General features: G+C 36.8%; 1 protein-coding gene across 3 annotated transcripts in view; it reads right to left on the reverse strand.

The window, feature by feature from the left end:
- Positions 1-524: 524 nt before the first annotated feature.
- The window catches only part of ZNF713 (zinc finger protein 713), a 47,548-nt gene continuing 29,285 nt past the window's right edge, over positions 525-18,787 (reverse strand). For 2 of the 3 annotated variants that reach the window (XM_047839534.1, XM_047839535.1), the window contains exons 3-6: positions 14,245-14,371; positions 13,815-13,907; positions 3,259-4,245; positions 1,702-2,041 (exon numbers count right to left, since the gene is read on the reverse strand). In XM_047839534.1, the coding sequence (XP_047695490.1) occupies positions 1,971-2,041; positions 3,259-4,245; positions 13,815-13,907; positions 14,245-14,371 (1,278 nt within the window). In that variant the 3' untranslated portion in view covers positions 1,702-1,970. Of the gene's footprint in view, positions 599-1,701; positions 2,042-3,258; positions 4,246-13,814; positions 13,908-14,244; positions 14,372-18,787 lie in introns of those variants that run through there. The other variant, XR_007147945.1, reaches the window with a different exon arrangement.

The following is an 18,787-nucleotide window of genomic DNA, read 5'->3' on the forward strand; positions in this document are numbered from 1 at the left end:
AAATGGACAAAAACTGGAATGCCATTCAAATAAAGATAATAAATCCATGAAGCTAACATTTTTATGGTTTTGGTATAATTAATATTCTAGGTATGTCTTACCTGTTTCTTAAGGTATTTAAAATATTTACCACAATCTGAAATTTTAGGCTTGTGATTTAATGAGAGTTTTAGATGTTTTTAATCCCAAAACCCATGTTAAAAAGAGTGGGGATATCTAATTTTAGACATTCTTGTTTTTATTTATTAGTTTCACATCTGTGAATAATTAGGGGAATGTTGGATGCTTAAAGAATTTCAGTTTCTTAAACTAATAAACTAAACATTAATCAAAATACAAATAGTAATGACTATATTTCTCTAAGCCCACAAGGCCTGTGGACATAAGAGAATCTATCACATGATGATCCTTTAACACTCTGAAGTTCTGAGAAAGTCACACAGGTTTTAATGTTGAGCAGCAATCTTTCACTTTATTAATTTTAATATATTTAACAATTGTTTTCAAAGTGTTACAAAATACTGCTCCAGGCACTGTTGGTATCCACTGAATCAGGAGTAGATGATCCATGTTCTAGTGACATTTCCAGTGAGAAACCCTGAATAATAAATTATTTATTATTATTGTGTCTAAGCTTAAATATCTCTTTTCATAAAAGAAAGGCATTAGCACCTGGTTAGACAGACCAAATGAACTAATATACATGAAAGGATAATGTCTTGCCCTCCTAGACAGAAATAAGTCACAACTAACAGGTCTTTGAATAAACACTACACCACTGGCTTCCCTGCTCTAAGAACCAGTATTTTGGTGTAATCAATATATTTAGGGTTCACTCCTTAGTTTGCAACATTTTGAAGAGAACAAAGGACATGAAAATAAATTCATCTCAGAATCACTAGTTTACTGTACATCTAAGCATAATCATTTATGACACTAAAGAATATTTAATAAGCTTCTATTTTTATGATTCTTATTTATTATGTCAGTCCAGACACCTCTTTTCTAGGATTATCCAAGTTCTACTGAATCTCTTCTGAAAATTCCATTGTTCTCAATTCACCTGTTGGATACACTGCCTTATACTGTAGCTTTTAACACTCTTTGTGGATACATCTTTTTATTTTTTTTCCCGACTGCAAAATTAAACTTTGATCAAAGCATTTATCAATTGTAATTAGCCATTACTTCTTCTAATACATACCTCTACTGTCTGAGATTTCACTTTGGCTCACTCTTTTCCTGAAATCTGAGTGCCCTACTTACGGCAAATGAATGTTAAATGTAGTTCATTTTGGAACTACCCTGAAAATGGATCTCTACTACACAGACATCTGAGCACAAAATGTTATTAAAAATTCTCCTTGACCATAGTAACTCATGGTTTTATTAACTGTTGCACACTGCTGATGCACAGGACGTAAATGTACTTTGAAAAGTTTAACTTCTCTGATGAAATGTGTTCATTTTATTACTTTCTTTTAGTGTTTTAATTTTTAAATGTCTTTAAATCATTTCAGCTTTGACTCAAGAACTTTATAAAATCTAGTCCTTCAGAGGGAAAAAAAAGAGAAGTCTTGAGATGGGAGCTACGTTAGAAGAAAAAAGGTGAGGAAGCAAAGGGGAAATACATTTCTACCTTAGCCTCATGGCTTCTTCAAGCCATGCCTGAGGAAAGAGAAAAACAGAAAACCAAGAAACTGAAGCAGCCCCAAAATGTATTTATTTGTGGCTTATGACAGTTTACATTTATAATGCTTTTTAACATCAAAATGTGATTATCTGTTACACAGGACTGTATTCATAAAAAAAATTTAACTACTTTAAATTCTTTTTGGAAAAAGGCGTTACATAAATAAATTTATATAAATAAAATGAATTTTTAGGCCAATTTATTAGTACCTCCTTAGTTATTTATATAAGCCAGTAAGGCTCTTCCCTGGTTCTCAGCTTCATCATGGCACCACAGCTCAACATCTGGTATAGTCTTCTACTTCTTGTCTTTCACAGTTGTGTAGGGAAGTGTAGGGATTCTTAGCCCCTGGTCATTATATAAAAACAAAACAAAACAACAACAAAAAACTCTGTATTCAAACACACAAAAAAATCCATTTTAATTAAAAAAGTCTATGTTTGCTAGAGGGAATTTTAAAACTAGAACAACAGGATAGAAAAGTAGACTTCTCTGAATCATTTTCAAAGTTCATCACTATGACCCTTAGTCTCCTCCAACATGCTTCTTAAAATGATCCTATAAGTTGTTTGACGAAAACGCAAAAGTTGCTGAAATGAAAACAAACACTGCCAATATCCTGTCACATTGTTTTTCAAATAAAGGTACAGAAGATTTAGGTAGTACATCAAGCGGATATTTTTAATTTCAAAGTTATATATGTATTTTGATAAATAAATATGTTTATTTATTTTAGAACAAATATAATTGGCATATAAAACTCATAATTTCTGCAAATAATATTTCCTAGGCAATGCTAAAAATTCTGAATCCCTTTAAGGAAAAATATTAAGTAAACACTGAATATGGTAAAAACTGTAAAGGAAACAAATGGCTGGTTTGAGAAATATTGCTTTTATGTTTATTTCAAGTTTATGTGACTGGTTATACTACATCACTGCTTTAAGTAATCAATGTTTACATACTTTAAAAACTTTATATCATAAAAGTTACAGGAGAATAATTTCAGATTATTGCCTATAAGATTTCTGATCATTAAAAAAAGTTTTATATCATATTTGGAACATGACAATATTACCTTATTTATAAAATAAATTATTTTCACTATTTATAATCTCTCCTGGGAATATGCTAATTTAAAATCTAAATTTATTTGGTTTCTATGCATTAAAAGTTTATTTATAGGGGCGCCTGGGTGGCGCAGTCGGTTAAGCGTCCGACTTCAGCCAGGTCACGATCTCGCGGTCCGGGAGTTCGAGCCCCGCGTCGGGCTCTGGGCTGATGGCTTGGAGCCTGGAGCCTGTTTCCGATTCTGTGTCTCCCTCTCTCTCTGCCCCTCCCCCGTTCATGCTCTGTCTCTCTCTGTCCCAAAAATAAATAAACGTTGAAAAAAAATTTTTTTAATTTTATTTATAAATTTTCTCTTCTCTATGAATAATTTTATATTCAAGGGGATGAAAAGATCTGACCAAAAGTTTTCCTATATTTATATATTCATATGATTTCCCCCCTGTGAGTTATATGCTGCTGGGTAAGAGAAGGACTGGAACTTAAGGTTTTCTCACATTTATTATATTCACACAATTTCTCCCGAGTATGGATCTTCCTATGTTGATTAAGATGTGCACTCTGGCTGAAGGCTTTCTCACATTCATTACATTTATAGGGTTTCTCTCCTGTATGAGTTCTCTCATGCTGATTAAGATGTGTCCTCTGGCTGAAGGCTTTCCCACAAAAACTACATTCATAAGGTTTCTCTCCGGTATGAAGTCTATGATGTTCAGTAAGGGATGTGATACGGCTAAAGGCTTTACCACATTGATTACATTTGTAGGGCTTCTCTCCAGTATGAATTCTCAGATGTTGAGTAAAGGATGAATGTTGACGGAAGGCTTTCCCACATTCATTGCATATAAAAGGTTTTTCTCCTGTGTGAATTCGCTGATGTTGAATAAGATGAATCCTCTGGCTGAATCTTTTCCCACATTCATCACACTTATAGGGCTTCTCTCCTGTAAGGACTATCTGAGGTTGAGTAAGAGATGAGTTGTGGCTGAAGGCTTTCCCACATTCACTGGGTTTCTCTTCAGTATGAATATGATTAGTAAGAAGAATATGTTGATTGAAGATTTTTCCACATTCATTATATTCATAAGGATTCTTTCTTACATAGTCTCCCTGACAGTAAATCAAGTCTGAATTATGTTTGATGCTATTTCCTTGTGTGTCAGAATTAAGGGGTATTTTAATTGAAGGAATTCTCTGATGCATAATAAGGTTTGAGTTTACATTATAGTTTTCTCCAAATCTATTACAGTCAAGGCTTCTCTCCTGTGTGATCTTTTTGTGGGTGAAAGATACTTGTGCTAAATGTCTCTGCTGATTTTCTTGGTTAAACTCTAATTGGTAATCAAAATCCCAGAGTCCTCCTAAGATGGAGTACCAGAAACTGTCTCCTGTTAGTCTCTCCATTATCATGTCATGGTTTTGATTTTCATCAGAAATATTCTGGTTTGGAATTGATTTTCTGATATCAGGTCTATTCTCTCCACCTAAAAGAAATTCAGAACATACAAATACTTTGCCATCTTCTCTGTTTTGAAAAAGAAATTGTTGCACAATGAATTACCAAGTGATACTTAAAGTAATGTGAACAAAGCATATGTGGCGTAAGTTTTAAAATATGGCCATGTAACAAGGGGGGAGACTATAAAAGGATCACAAAAAGCAGTGAGCAGGGGGAAATTTTAAAACATGTGTGGTAATCATAAGAAAAGATCATCCAGGAGTATCCACGGCTGAAAGGAAATGGAAAGGAGAGTAAGAAATATCAGAGAAAGATCTGTGCTCAGAGGTAGGAGGTATCAGAAGAAAGACTACTGGAAGAAGACAGATCCAGACCTTATAAATCTCATCTGTGGATTATCCTTATGTAGTGTCAGCTACCTGTTTATTGAAAAAGTATGTATTTCTTCCTATTTTAATTTTTTGTTTAAAATGATAAAATGAATACTTGCTTTTAGTAACGTATTCAAATAATGTAGAAATGCATAAAGTAAGAATTCCAATCTGTAGAGGCAGCTGTTTGGAGCTGTTGGAGGCTGTCTTGCCAGATTTTTTCCCTATGTTCATACAAATATAAATGTAAGTCATATGAATTGTGATACAAACAAAATTTCATTTCAGCCTCCTACCACTTCTTTGAACTTAATTTAGTGGGGGTATTCTTATTCTGCTTCCAGATGAAGATTTGGGGAGGTTCCATGGCTTCTCCCCTCATTCTTAGATAACAGATACTCCTGTGTTACATTCAAACACAGTCTCTATTCAATAATTAAAAATAATCATGTGTTTAATAATCAAAGTTCCAAAATTAATCCCTTTCTCTTCCCCTGGGCTGTTATAGAGTCATATTCTTCCTTTCCTCCCACTGCCTGCCTCTTCCCCTGCCCTACTTTCTTCCTGCTAGATTTTTCCCTGACTACTCTCTCATTTCTTTCCCCACTTAACTATTTCCCCGGCCACTTCTTCCTTCACTTACTAAGTGTTGTTTAGTTCCCTTCCAACAAGAGTTGGAGGGTAGGAGTCATGTGGAGGGAGGGATTAAGAGAAAGGCCAATTTTTGTATAATTGAGTGGCTTCACATTCTCAGCTTGCAGAAAGCTAAATAGGACTCACTTTGGGAACTTTTATGATTCTTGGGAGGTTTTAGCTGGACCTCTCCTCTCATTTCCATGATCTAGACAGATAAAGCTCTAGTTTGGATAGTCCCTTCAGACCAGCCCTACAGCGTGAATCCTACTGGACAAGATCCAAGATCATGTTGCCTGACTCATAACACTCACGATACCTTGTTCTAACAAACTTGGATAGTACAGACAGATCCTAACTCAACAGTTTTTCTGGCTCACCTACAAAAGCCATTTCATTAGTTAGCTGTTCTTGGGCCTTAGACTGCTTTAGGTTTCTCAAATGTGAGTCACTCACTAGTCTTGGTCTTCCAACCATAGGGAATGTATATATAAAAGCTGAAGGAGTGTTGCCCTTGAAGCTGGCACATACAATTATCATCCTAATTAGGACACTTGAGAGTAAAAGGGGGCTCCATTAATAATAATGGCAACAACTGTCTTGGGAAAATAAACTGGAATTACATCATAATACTGTTTTGTATTTTGTTTTTTTACATTACTGCATATCATGAACACATTTACATGTCAACAAATACATTTCCGTATTATTTTTAAAGGTTTTAAAATATCCAATTTTCTGGATATGTCAAAGTATTTTTAATCAATCACATTTAGGTTACCTTGGACATACTGTTATCACAAACAGCATGGCAAGACTAGTTGGCTGAACATGAAACATATATTTTATAAAGAAAAAAAGAAAATTGTAAAAACCCGATCAGTTTGCTTAAAGATATACAAAAAGATACATAAACAGAACCTACTCTGGTCTAAAATTGTATGGTATGTGGAAAAAAATAGTGATTTAGAAGATTCATTTTAAACCCACTGACCATTTCAACCAGATTACCAATCGGATTTTATTTTCAGCCCAAATGCTTTTGTCTTGCCTAGGGACTTTGGCTCTAAAATGTTTAGAATAACTGGCTAGAACTTTGAAGACACATTTTCTGCCTAGGAGTAGAGTTCAGGGCCTTCATTCCCTATGGCCTAGCTTCTGAAACTTTTGTTTATTCCTGGAAACATGGTGGCTTGATCAACATATTCATGGCCATTTTTGTTGACTGCCTTCTTTCTATGCCTCTGTGAGGGAAAAGGGAAAACTGCTGCTGGTGGACAGACTTTTCATCTACTGATAACAAAAGGAGTGACTATGCATGGGCTATGTAAACACTGCTCCCCCACTCTGAATATCTTCAAGGCACATCAGATCTGCAATCACAAGGCTGCCTATCTACATCCCAGTGGGATGCCAGGGAACAGAATCTAGACTACAAAATGAGACAATGATCACTTTGAGTTTCAAAGCATTTGTGAAGAACAAACTCTAGTCCATTTGCTCTAGCTCCTCACCTAACCTAAGGCCCCATGTTAGCGGACATGACTGCAACTTTCCTTAAAAGGAGGGTGGGCTCTGATAAGGATGAACACTTTTATCAAGCCATGTATAAGACAGCATGCAGAGATGCTGTTCATTCATTATTCACTGTGTACTTTCTTCCTGGTTTGGCCTTACCTGACTAGGAACCCAATGATTAACTGAAGCTCCCAAGTCCTACTTTGTACTTTTGCCTACTCCCCTCTTACACTGCCTGATCCTCTGCTGTCTGAGATTACAGAAAAAGTGTTACCTGGGAAGAAAGTGTTTTCAGACATGGAAGCAGAAGAGCTTTGCCTGCCTACGCTGTGAGAATGACATGCAATCGATTTTATGCCCAAGTCCTAAACTAAGCAAGTGTAATATCTTGGTCATGGCTACAGACTAAGCCTCTCTAGCTTATTGCAGGGGTTCATCAGGCCTTCATTATTCTTGCAGGAACCTAAGGGCTCTACATGAAGAAAAGCAGGGGATTTGCTGTAGTCTCAAGTGGTTACTGTTTGTCTTCATTGACTCCATCTTTCCTGGATCAACTCTTGGGGTTATGACCTGCTGATAAAATTAGATTTCTAGGATACCTAGACCTCTGATCTCCTTTGTATCCAGGAAGGGATACCCTCTAGATGTGACCATGGTTAGTTTAAGCATGTTGTGATGTCACTGGGCAACTTGAACAACATCTTGAAGGGCCTTCTGGACTGCTGTATATCTCATCAAGTAAACAACTTACCCTGATGTTTAGCCTCATCCAATGCCTTTTGAACTGAATTATTTAGAATTAGGAAGGAAGGAAACAAGAAGGGAAAGAGGAACAGAGAGAGGGAGGGAGAGAAAGGGAAAGAATTAGGGAGAAAGGGAGGGAGAAAAACAAATTTTGAAAAGTTTGCCCTTTCTATGTGCAAGGCACTGTAGTATTTCCAGTTCCCTTTTGTTAATTAAAAAACATGTCCTGATCTATAGTGAGTTATGATACTAATTTATTGGGTAGAACAATAAATTAAAAACTGAAACAACAGTTATAGAGAGGGAGGGGGAAAAACCATAAGAGACTCTTAAATACTGAGAACAAACTGAGGGTTGATGGCAGGTGGGGGAGAGGGGAAAGTGGGTGATGGGTATTGAGGAGGGCACCTGTTGAGATGTGCACTGGGTGTTGTATGGAAACCAATTTGATAGTAAATTATATTTAATATAAAAAATACTTCAAAAAAATAAAAATAAAAAATAAAGTCTTAATTTTAAAAAGAAAAAAAAACCTGAAACAAAATAGCCTAAAAAAGATGAGAAACTATCAGAGTTCATCTGACATAGCAATAAAGATAAACGGTGTTTGGTAAAATTTTTGTCTCAATTTTATAGATTATACTGATCTTATGAGTTGCAATAAAAATGGATTTCTTGATGATAGTGGTGGTTATAAATAATTAAAAATGATTGGTTTCGGAGAGGTTGTAAACTTTTTCTATAAAGGGTCATCTCGTGAATATTTAAGGTTTTGTGGGTCATATGGGCTTTACTGTTTACTCAACTCTGCTGTTATAGTGTGCAAGCAGCCACAGACAATATATGAGTGATAGAGGGAGTGTGGCTGTGTTCCCATAAAACTGTTTACACAAACATATGATTCTAGACAACGTTCGTTCATCCAAAGAGTCTACAATACCAAACAGGGTTGTCTGGAAAGGGAGACCCCCTTGATTAATCTATGACATCCTGTGTTGACTGGTGGTTCATCTTATACTAGCAATGTATGAGAGTGCTTTCTTTCCTACAGGCTTATCAACAGTGTATGCAGACAAATTTTTGGGCTTTTGCTAACCTGACAGGTGAGAAAAAGTCATCTGGTGTAGTTTCAATTTGTGCTTCTCTTATCATGAGTGCGACTGAACATTTTTTCTTACATTAAACATATTTGTACTCCTTTACCTAAGAACTGTTCACATGTGTATATTTCTATTGGGCTGTTGGCCTCTTATTGATTTAGAGGAGCCTTTTTAAAATTAGGCTAGATTAGATTATTTTGAGAGAGTGAGAGAGCGTGATTGAGGGAGGGGAGAGAGATAATCCCAAGCAGGCTCTGCACTGATAGTGCAGAGCCTGATGCAGGGCTGGAACCCGTGAACCATGAGATCATGACCTGATCTGAAACTAAGAGTTAGACACCCAGCCGAGTCACTCAGGCACCCCAGGAGCCTTTTGTTAATGGGAGCTTAGCCCTTTTGATATAAGTTGCAAATATTCCCCCCCACCCCAACCATTGCCATTTATCTTTTCACTTTGCTTATTATTCTATACCATGCAGAATTTGGGGATTTGTGTCTGTTGAAAGTATAAATCTTTTCTTTTATGGCTTCTAGATTTTGAATCATAGTCAGAAATGACTTCCCCATTTCAAGGTTATAAAAGATTTCTCCTATGTTTTCTTCCATGCTCTTATGGTTTCATGTTTTACATTTAACGTCTCTGATTCTTTTGGAGTATCTTAGTTTAAGGGGTAAGCTATGGATCCAACTTTATCTTTTTCCAGATGACTACTCAATATTCATTAAAAGGTCTACCTTTTATAGTTACAATTGTGGTAAGCACAGCATAAAGATGATTCACTAAGCTGTGCTCCTGAAACTAATGTAACATTGTGTGTCAATTATACTCAAAAAAAAAAAAAAAAGGTCTACCTCTTAAATACCAGTTATCTCAATATCATTTTACTAAGATGTGTACCTTTTCCCTACTAATTTGAAATAATGCCTTTAACAGATACTAAACCCCTGCATACATCTAGGTCTATTTCTGGATTTTCTATTCTGTTCAGTTGGTTGCCTTGTTTTGCTTAATAAAATTTTGCTATATATTATCTAGTTGAGATAACCCCTCATTGTTTTCCTTTCAGAGTTTTCCAGATTATTTTTGTGTTTTGGTTTTTCAATATGAACTTTAGAATGAGCTTATCTAAGATTCCCCCAAAATCTTGAAGGCACTTTTTATGGGATGACATTACATGTGTATTAGGAACACTGACATCTTGGTATGTCTATTTATTCAAGTTTATTTTTGTGTCTGTCAGTGTTTTAAAGTTCTCCTCATGCAGGTGTTGCACATTTCTTGTTAAAAGTTTATTTCTATGTGTTTTATCTTTTTAGTTACTATTAATTGGGCTCTTCTCTTCCATCTTATTTTATTTTTTTTATTTTTTTTAAAATTTTTTTTCAACGTTTATTTATTTTTCGGACAGAGACAGACAGAGCATGAACGGGGGAGGGGCAGAGAGAGAGGGAGACACAGAATCGGAAACAGGCTCCAAGCTCCGAGCCATCAGCCCAGAGCCCGACGCGGGGCTCGAACTCACGGACCGCGAGATCGTGACCTGGCTGAAGTCGGACGCTTAACCGACTGCGCCACCCAGGCGCCCCTCTTCCATCTTATTTTATAACTGGTAGTTGTTTGTGCTTTTACCTTCATCTCATTTCAACAATTATTTACCTGGCTATACAGTTATATCTGAACTTTGATCCATACAAGGAATCTCGAATTCATTGTCACACTCTCTGGCTCAGTGAGTAGACTATGGCCTTATTCACTCTCCACCTGCTTTCTAGTCTCATCAAGACCTCTGCTGCTTTGACTTGTCTGTTGTTTTCTAGTTTCCAGTCCTCTTCAGGCCTTACTTTACTTTTTGTCGCTTTTTGGACTCTATGTCAACTCACCTGAATTAACAAACTCTCTCTCAGTTTTCCTCCTTCAGTTCCACCAGCCTGACAGGCTCTCAGCCTGGGCTCTACAAAGCCTTTCCAGGGGCGCCTGGGTGGCTCAGTTGGTTAAGCGGCCGACTTTGGCTCTGGTCATGATCTCTCGGTCCCTGAGTCCGAGCCCCGCATCGGGCTCTGTGCTGACAGCTCAGAGCCTGGAGACTGTTTCAGATTCTGTGTCTCCCTCTCTCTGACCCTCCCCTGTTCATGCTCTGTCTCAAAAATAAATAAAACGTTAAAAAAATTAAAAAAAAGCCTTTCTAGTGCCAAGTAGAATGGGAGAAATGGCAAATATATGCATAGTTACTGGAAACCACAAATGCATAGGGCAAAATCTCATCTGGACCCTCAAAGCTGCTTGGTAATCTCTTGATTCATTTTTGGTCAGTTTCTGCTGACCTTAGTAAGCTAAAGCAAGTGCTCCTCAAGTTCTGTACTTATCCTTCCCCGATTCCTTTATATTCAAAAGACAACCTTGCCTCCTACTTTGCCGAGAAAATAGAAATAACCATTGTGAACTCTCCCAAATCTTTCTTCAACAAAATTATTTACATAAAAAATCACCCTCACCTCCTTCTTTCCAATCCCACTCCCATCTCTTCTAGAACCTTGCTTCATAATTTGTATCTATTTTCTAATTACCCCCTCTATTAACTCCTCCCCTTCAGCATTACAAACAAGTTAAAACCATTCCTGCTTGGAACAATCCTCTTTGGACACTAGCTTCTATTCTAGCATATGCTTTCTATTGTCTCCCTTTATTATTCTAGCTTCTTATAAGAGTACTGCATACCCAGCTCTACCTGTTTACTTCCTGTTCACTCAAAATGTACTAACTGATCATTCTTATATAATCACTCTTATTAATATAATTATTAACTTCTTTGTTTCTAAGTCCACTGGACATTTTCCAGGTCTCATCTTCATCTGGAAGAGATTTCTAGATAAATAAGGCATCAGTAGATGCCAAAAAGGCAAGCAGTAACCCAGAGGGCAAGCCAGAATTAGATCAGTTCATCAATGGAAATGTTTTGCCACATCCTCATCAGAGGAACCAGTCACTGTGTCTCAGTGTCTTACAGGATAATGCAAAAATGCAATCTGTCTTCTTGGAGGAGACTGCCAGGCTGCTGATTCCTGACAAGGAGGATATGAGGAAATCACTTGTTCAAGCCGATCTGTGAACCAAGAGCCTTAGGCATCCACATAATAATTTCTGGAAATTTTCCTAAGTTAGCAATTATTTTCTCTAGCTGGGGGTCTGTGGATAGGGACATAATGGGAAAGAGTGTGGATCTTACAAATGGATATGTCTGTGGGGAAAAATATGTACCTGAGGGAAAGAATAGCTTTGCCTTCTGCTGTAAGTTCCTATGCTGGCAATTCACCTGGGAAGGGAGTTTTCATTTTCTTCCTTTAGTTTCCTACTTCCCAGGTTTCAAAGTGTGGAAATTCATAGAAATAACATCACCTACTGTTGTCAGAGAAAGTGTTAGGGTTCCTGAAAAAATGTTTTAATTATTAGCCTCTACTTATGGAATGGCAGCACTGGTCAGACCAAAATCCAGGTTCAATGAGACTAAAACAGGAACAAGGATTCCTACCTAACATGACCTGGAGAACTAAAAGCAAGAAGGACAGCCAAGTCAAAGCCACACTGAAAAATAAGCTGAAGACTGAATGACAGAAAACCAAGTCTAAATGGGAAAACCAGGTGCCAGAGCAAAGAATCAGGGTGGACACTAGACACAGACGGGGTAGGTTAACTTGACTTAATAAACCAGAGTGGAAAATACCTAACTCAGTGTCTGGCATACGTTTAACATACAACTACTTGCTAATATAACTGGGCAGAACACTGTAGGTGGTATGCCAACAATAGAGAGCTAAGATTTTGGGGTTTTTTGGTTAAGAAGCCTCTCATTTAAAGAGTCCATCAACTGATGAATGGATAAAGAAATTGTGGTTTATATACACAATGGACTACTATGTGGCAATGAGAAAGAATGAAATATGGCCCTTTGTAGCAACATGGATGCAACCGGAGAGTGTGATGCTAAGTGAAATAAGCCATACAGAGAAAGACAGATACCATATGGTTTCACTCTTATGTGGATCCTGAGAAACTTAACAGAAACCCATGGGGGAGGGGAAGAAAAAAAAAAGGAGGTTAGAGTGGGAGAGAGCCAAAGCATGAGAGACTCTTAAAAACAGAACAAACTGAGGGTTGATGGGGGGTGGGAGGGAGGGGAGGGTTGGTGGTGGGTACTGAGGAGGGCACCTTTTGGGATGAGCACTGGGTGTTGTATGGAAACCAGTTTGACAATAAACTTCATATATTGAATAAAAATAAAGAGATACTTTAAAGAGAGAGTATAAAGTCAACAAATCCAGGTTTTGAAATAATTAAAATAATGGCATGACATTCATAAACAAAAATATAATCTGAAATCTGGGAAGAGAATGTGGGTGAAATACTGAGGCTAGAAATATAGACATGGGAAAAGGACACAGAAGGGCTATTTTAAAGTGATGTACTGCAGAGTTGAGCACCACGTCTGTAGGAATACATACCTTTAGAAGAATGAAAAGGGACAGAAGGTAGTGAAAGAAGCAGGTAGAGATACAAGACTGAGACTACAAGAGACAAGAATTGTGTGTATCACAAGCCAGGGTGGAAGAAAATTTCAAGAAAGTAAAGTGAATGCAACAAAGTCATAGGAGACAATAACCATTGGTTTTTTGTTTTTTTTTTTTTGTCACTGGATTTGACTGATAGGAAGTTAGCGGTAATCTCCAAGTAAACAATTTTAGTAGTACAGGTAGGACAGGCGTCATATCACACAGATAATCTAAAGAATTAAAATTCAGGTTATGTGTTTTAGGCAAATTTAAAGAGTTTGATAATAAAAGGAAAAAGAATGAAAAGTAGGTAAAAATGGCAGAGGATCTTTGACATGGAAAAGAAAGATTTAAAGAATACTGAGAGAGGATGTATGAATAAAGACCAGAAAATGTTATGTGGAGATTTACAACACCAAGGTATTTATGAATGTTAAAATTAATACCTTGAAAGTAACTTTTGTGTTGTGTAAATTTTTAAATAGTAAGTATATATTATCTGTTTAATCGGAAAAAAAGAGCCATTTCCACTTTGGAAAAAAGTCAAACATAAACTGAATTTAAAAAGTCCTCAGTATTCTTTAAATCCCAGAGGCAGAGATTTGGAGCACACTCAGTTGAATATTTCAAAAGTGACTGCTTCTCTTTACTGAGCAGCAAATACCCAAATGCTTGCTCCTCACCTGCACGAATGTCCCCTGAGCTGCCTCTTTCCATCATCCATTGCTCCTCCTGCTCCAACTGAGAGATCACCTCTGGCTTATAAAGTTGATGCCCTATTCATGGGAAAAACGTATGCCATAGAAGTTTATACTGGGAACAAAACTGTCTCTCAGAACTCATTTCCAACTTTTTTAGTCTTTAGAGCCTCTGGATTTGGAAAGGGGAAACTTCAGAGGCAGCAAAATAAAGCTTACTCATGTCAAACTCAACAAAGTCAAGACCTTTTACCTGAGGAGAAACAGCAGGAAACAAAGGTCCTCTGTCTCCAAGCATTGATTAGCATTCTGTCCTGGCCTGAACTATATTCACAAAAGCTTTGGAAATTTTCACTACTTAAGGAAACAAACCCCTTTAGGACGGTTTCTAGTTTTACAGGGGCAACATCCTTACCCAGTGCGACCAGATTCCTGTAGTTCTCCAGCATCACATCTCGGTAAAGATTCTTCTGAGCAGGGTAGAGCTGGTCCCACTCCTCTCGTGTGAAGTCCACAGCCACATCCTGGAACGTCAGTGATTCCTGAAATATCAAGAACACCCTGCTTAGCCAGACACTGCTTTTTACAGGGGCCCTTTGGGGAAAGGGCAAAGGTGCAACAGTGGCAGTGGCAAAGGTTAGGATGTCTGAACTGTTGAGCTGCCAGTCTTCAAGGCTCTCTCTTGAGTAATTTAGGTCAAAAATTTTAAAACAACAATTACTACCTATCATCTTTTAAGACAGACATAAAGACATGCATGAAATAAGGCTTGCTTTTCAGTTTTTTACAGTTTGTTGCAAGGGAAAGACTCTCCTCACCTAAACAATTGAAAAACTATAGGAAATTCATGCTGTAAGATTTCAGAAATGAAAGAATCCAGGATCAGTAGAAATACTGAGGTGTAAGGAGGTGTCAAGTTGGTGGATTTTGAGTATTCTCAACAGATCCTTAACAGATTTTTAAATTTCAGACAGAATTAAGAGAAAGTATTCCAGTGGGTTGGGAAAAAAAAAGCAGCAAGGGCAAACAGGTTGAGAATATAAGACACATGGTGCATGTGGGGATCAGAAAAAGAAACTACCTTGTTACAGGTAGGAAATTCAAATAAAAAAGGGTGACTTCTAAATTTCCTCCACTGTCAGTGCTTTTTAACAATCCTTTTGCTTTAAGGGACACACCATACAAACACAGGCACATACAAACAATATATATACCTCCCCCTCTTCCCTTGCTACCTAACCGTCTCCCACCCCCACCAAATACCACCCATTTCATGGGTATAATAACTCCTCAACCCATCAGAATGAGTGTAGTGTTACAAGTAAGTCCTTTCCCCCATAAGGTAATAGTCGATATTTAAATACAGTTCTGGCATTTTACTTATATTAATTTTCATGCTTTGATAACATATCCTTCTAAAATATATTTCAATTAAGTGACATAGACAATTTAGAGATGAGTCACCAAAGCTGGAAGAAATTAAATAATTTATCCAAGGACATACAGCTAGTAAATAGCAGGAACTGGATTTTATCTTCAATCTTATTCTAAGAGTATGTTCTTTCCATCATACCACAAAGATGTGTTTTCTGCTTCTACAAACATCTTCCCTCTTGTGACTTTTATTTCTAATTTCCATTCTACTTTCCCCATGCTTCTTGCATGCAGTACCAGGGTGAGGAAAACTATGAATTTATTATAGTCTACATTTTTTAATACCTGCATTTGTAGTTCTTTTTGGGGTGTTTTATTTAGCACTTTTTATTTCCTTCTATACCTTCTAATGATTTTGCACTTGGTTACCTGTTTCTTCTATTTTATTCTTTTTAAAAAATATCCTTATTTGAATTCTATTTTTATGTAGGTAACGTATTAATATTAATATAGTTCATAAACAAAAACATATAAAAAGGTAGTAAAAAAAAATCTCTCTCCCAGGCTTCTTTCCTCTCTATCTAGCTCTTGCTCCCAATAGATAATCACTATTTATAATTTTTTAGTGTATTTCCCCAAAATTCTTTATGCAAATATGAATATGGATTTTTATTTTCTCCCACTTTTTTTTACCTCAAATGTAACATATTGTATAGATTGTTTTTTTTCATTTTATTTAAAGTTTATTTATTTAATTTGAGAGAGAGAGAGTGAGAGCGAGACCAGGTGCACAAGCAGGGCAGGAGCAAAGAGAGAGGGAGAGACAGAATCCCAAGCAGGCTCCGTGCTTTCAGCGCAGAGCCCTACTTGCAGCTCAAACTCATAAACTGTGAGATCATGACCTGAACTGAGATCAAGAGTTGGATGCTTAACTGACTGAACCACCCAGGGGCCCCTCATTATAGTTTTTTTTTTTTTTTTAAAGGCAAATTGACTTTTTACTTTTTTTTTTTTTTTCAATGTTTATTTTTGGGACAGAGAGAGACAGAGCATGAACGGGGGAGGGGCAGAGAGAGAGGGAGACACAGAATCGGAAACAGGCTCCAGGCTCCGAGCCATCAGCCCAGAGCCCGATGCGGGGCTCGAACTCACGGACCGCGAGATCGCGACCTGGCTGAAGTTGGACGCTTAACCGACTGCGCCCCCCAGGCGCCCCCCCCTCATTATAGTTTTTAAACTTAAAAAATTTTGACATAAAGCATAAGAGACTGTTAAAAACTGAGAACAAACTGAGGGTTGATGGGGGGTGGGAGGGAGGAGAGGGTGGGTGATGGGTATTGAGGAGGGCACCTTTTGGGATGAGCACTGGGTGTTGTATGGAAACCAATTTGTCAATAAATTTCAGAAAAAAAAAAAAAAAAAAAAAAAAAAAAAAAATTTTGACATAATTTCAGACTTAAAGAAAAGCTGCAATAATAAAAAAAATTCCTCCCTCTCCTCTACCTTTTTCTTTCTATAATTTTTCTGGACCGTTTAAGAGTAAGTTGCAGACATGATGCCCCTTTACCTCTAAAAAATTCAGTGTTTACTCTCTAAACAAGGGATTCTCTTATGTAACAATAGCACAATGATCAAAATCAGGAAATTAGCACTGACACAATACTGTGTCTAAACTATATACTTATTCAGATTTCATGAAATGTCCTAATAATGTCCTTTATAACAAAAGAAATTTCAAGACCATGTACTACATTTGTCTTCTATCTTTTGTCTCTTTTACTCTGCAGCAGTTACTGAGCCTTTCTTTAAATTTCATAACATAGATATTTGGAAAAGTATAAGCTAGTTATTTTGAGAATAAAACTCTGGTCTTGTCTAATGTCTCCTCACTTTTGGCAGAGGTAGTACGGAAGGGATACCGAATTCTCGGTGAATCCTATCAGAAGGTACACATTATTGACTCGTTCCATTACCAGCAATTTTGATAATTTGGTTAAGGTGGTTATCTACCAGCAATTTCTACTAGAAAATTACTATTTCATCCTGAAATTTTTAAGTATCTTGTGGGGGAGATAATTTGAGACTATGTAAATATCTTGTTCCTTAAACTTTCATCCACTAGTTTTGGCACTGATACTTCTTGCCTGAATGAATTACATTTATGATGGTTGCTTACTTTTCTAATCCCATCATTCTTTGTATAAGTTGGCTTTCTACTGTGATGAAGAGGTTTCTCTTCTCATTCATTAATTTGTATCAGGTGGGTTTATTTATTTATTTTAATCAGTAAGTTATAATCATTTACTATCACTATTTATTTTAATGCTCAGATTGTCTTAAATTTAGTTGGGTGGAGCCCTTCAAACTGGCTCTGTGTCCTTCAACATTTCCCTATCATTCTCTGAGCACTTTACTTTTTGGGGACAGAAAAATGTTCTTTCAAGGTACCTTTTGTGCTTTTCTGTCCCAAGGATGGAATTAACAATTTCTTCAAGGATCCATGGTTCCTTCTAGTGGTCAAACACTGAGTGGCTCTGCTTCTAACCAAAGGATCTGTAGGGCTGCCATGTATCATGTTCTGTTCTATTGGTCAAATACGGAGTGTTATGTCTACTTTCTCTTAATGGAGAATGGCATTTAAAAACCAAGATGTGGACCCTAGGTGTGTTCAATGCTACTGGAATGTTACTGGTTTTAGGCCTTCTAAGTGGTTGTACCTGGGAAATAGAGGTATGTATATAATGATGTATGTATACATGAACACAAATACAATTCCATAACCATTTCTATACTTAGCTGTATATATTATGAGATTACACTGATACCTCTAATTCCAATCCAACATGGCAGAGTTTATTTATCATCTCTTTTCATGCTAACTCATGCCTCTGCACAAAAGAAACCTACAACTTAGAGCTCTGTATTTGCAGTTGCTTTTGCTTTTAGTCTCTGAGTAGAGTCCAACAATTTAGGTTTAAAGGTTAACTCCTTTTCCTGCCTGATTCCTTAAGTGTGGTTATGTCAGTAATTTGAAATACAGTTTAGTTCATTTGTTTCTGCTTGTATTCGATTGTAGGCCCTCGCTGCAAACTCTCTCCCTCTCCCTGCCATTCCCTCTTTCTTTTTCATCCATTCTCATTCAAGCCCTATTGGCAACCAATCTCAGACTACATTTCAACCTGGTGTTCCTTTTTTCTCAAATGAGCAAATATACATATATGTATGTTTTTATTTCCTCTTCTTTCTTACACAAAAAATAATGCACTATAGATACTCTTGTATTTTGATTTTTTCACTGAACAGTTTATCCTGGAAATTCCTCCACATCAGTTCATGGTTATCTATCTCATTCTTTTTCATGGCTACATGGATCTCTCTTGTGTGAATGTTGCACAATTTATTTAACTAGTGTATTAAAAACACTTTAGTTATTTTCTACTCTTGCTATTATAAATAATGCTGCAATGAATTATCTTGTATGTATATTATTTTGCAACTGTGAACAAGTCTGTCTGAAGAATCAATTTCTCAAAATAGGATATCTAGTAAAAGAATACATGAATCTGTAATTCTGGTATATATTG

This window comes from Prionailurus viverrinus, chromosome E3 (genome assembly GCF_022837055.1).
Source record: "Prionailurus viverrinus isolate Anna chromosome E3, UM_Priviv_1.0, whole genome shotgun sequence".
Lineage (NCBI taxonomy): Eukaryota > Metazoa > Chordata > Mammalia > Carnivora > Felidae > Prionailurus > Prionailurus viverrinus.